The sequence below is a fragment of the Homalodisca vitripennis genome, chromosome 3 (assembly GCF_021130785.1).
Source record: "Homalodisca vitripennis isolate AUS2020 chromosome 3, UT_GWSS_2.1, whole genome shotgun sequence".
Taxonomy (NCBI): Eukaryota; Metazoa; Arthropoda; class Insecta; order Hemiptera; family Cicadellidae; genus Homalodisca; species Homalodisca vitripennis.
Genome location: NC_060209.1, coordinates 190,397,797 through 190,399,729, shown reverse-complemented (window position 1 = coordinate 190,399,729; position 1,933 = coordinate 190,397,797). Strand labels below are relative to the sequence as shown.

The window sequence follows — 1,933 nt, the reverse complement described above, 5'->3', positions numbered from 1 at the left end:
AACTTGCCACACGATGGATTTGTACATACAAAGAAATCATTTTTGGAAGATGACTTACCTCTAGTTACACGAAAGGGAATTTATCCATATCAGTTCACTGATTGTTGGGAAAAGTTAGAGTACTCTCGTTTACCAGACAAACAAGACTTTTATAATGATATAAATGGAAGCCATATAACTGATGAGGACTATGCTCATGCTCAGCAGGTATGGCAAAAATTTAATTGTAAAACGTTAGGTGAATATAGCGATTTATATTTACGTTGTGATGTACTTTTACTAGCAGATGTTTTTGAAAATTTTAGAAAGATTTGTATTGAAAATTATGAATTGGACCCTGCACACTATTTAACAGTTCCTTCTTTAACATTTGATGCAATGCTTATGTTTTACTGGTGTGGAATTAGAGTGTTGTTAACTGATTACGACAAATACCTATTCATTGAAAAAGGAATCCGAGGTGGAATAGCTTCGTGCGTGAAGAGACACGCCACAGCAAATAATCCTAAGATTGGCTCCTCTTACGATTCCACAAAAGAAACTTCGTACCTCACCTATATAGATGCTAACAATCTATATGGATGGGCTATGTGTCAACCTATGCCTAAAGATACTTTTTTGTGGCTAAGTGCTAGTGAAATTTCAAATTTTAATGTATTATCGATTCCTGATAACAGTCCTGTTGGATATATCGTAGAGGCAGATGTGGCTTACCCACAATTCTTACATGATAACCACAACGATTTTTCTTTTCTACCTGAGAAAAAATGTGTAAAAAATTCTAAATCTGAAAAACTGTTAACTACGTTAGAACATAAAACTGAGTATGTATGTCATTTTGTTAATTTAAAACAGGCTATTCAACACGGACTTGTATTGAAAAAAGTTCATAGAGTCTTAAGTTTCAATCAAGATACATGGTTAAAGCCTTACATTGTATTTAACACGCAGAAACGTAAAGAAGCTAAAAACAATTTTGAGAAAGACTTTTACAAACTTCTTAACAATTCCATGTTTGGGAAATCAATCGAAAATGTAAGGAAAAGACCTAACATTGAATTAGTAAATAACGAAAAAAGATTAAACAAACTCATTTCAAAACCTAATTTTCTAAATAGAATTGTTTATAAGGAAAATTTATGTGCTGTAGAGCTATCTAGAACAAGCGTGTTGTTTTAATAAACCAATTTATATTGGTTTTACAGTATTAGAGTTAAGCAAGGTTCACATGTACAGATTTATGTGCTGTAGAGCTATCTAGAACAAGCGTGTTTTTTAATAAACCAATTTATATTGGTTTTACAGTATTAGAGTTAAGCAAGGTTCACATGTACAGATTTATGTGCTGTAGAGCTAATCTAGAACAAGCGTGTTTTTTAATAAACCAATTTATATTGGTTTTACAGTATTAGAGTTAAGCAAGTTTCACATGTACAAATTTTACTACAATGTTCTTAAAGAGTACTACAACGAAAAGCAAATAAATTTATTATACATAGATACTGATTCATTTTTCCTAGAAATATTTACTGATGATGTCTATTCCGATTTCAATGATCCTAAACTTAAACAGTACTTTGATATGTCTGATTATCCTCAGAATCATAAGTGTTATTCACTAGACAATAAGAAGAAACTTGGTTGTTTTAAAGATGAGATATGTAGCGTTGTTGTAACAGATTTTATTGGATTGAGACCTAAACTGTACACATTTCGAAACTGTAAACGATGATTTGTTAATAGAATCTAAAAATATGAACTTTAAAAAAGCAAAAGGAGTGACCAAACCTGTTATTGAAAAACATATAACGTTTCCGGATTATGAAATGTGTTTGAAAAATAAATTAAGCATCAGAAGAGATATTAGAATATTTAGATCAAACAAACACGATGTAAAGACTATTACAATCAACAAACTCGCTTTAAGCTGTAA

The 1,933-nt window shown here is 30.9% G+C and overlaps 1 protein-coding gene across 1 annotated transcript; it reads left to right on the top strand.

Annotated features, from left to right (window-relative positions):
- The first annotated feature begins 757 nt into the window (after positions 1-757).
- LOC124358524 lies at positions 758-1,732 on the top strand. Its single transcript, XM_046810821.1, has 2 exons — positions 758-1,169; positions 1,363-1,732. Exons 1-2 carry the CDS (start codon positions 1,012-1,014, stop codon positions 1,730-1,732), a joined length of 528 nt encoding a protein of 175 aa, XP_046666777.1. The 5' UTR covers positions 758-1,011.
- Positions 1,733-1,933: the final 201 nt, after the last annotated feature.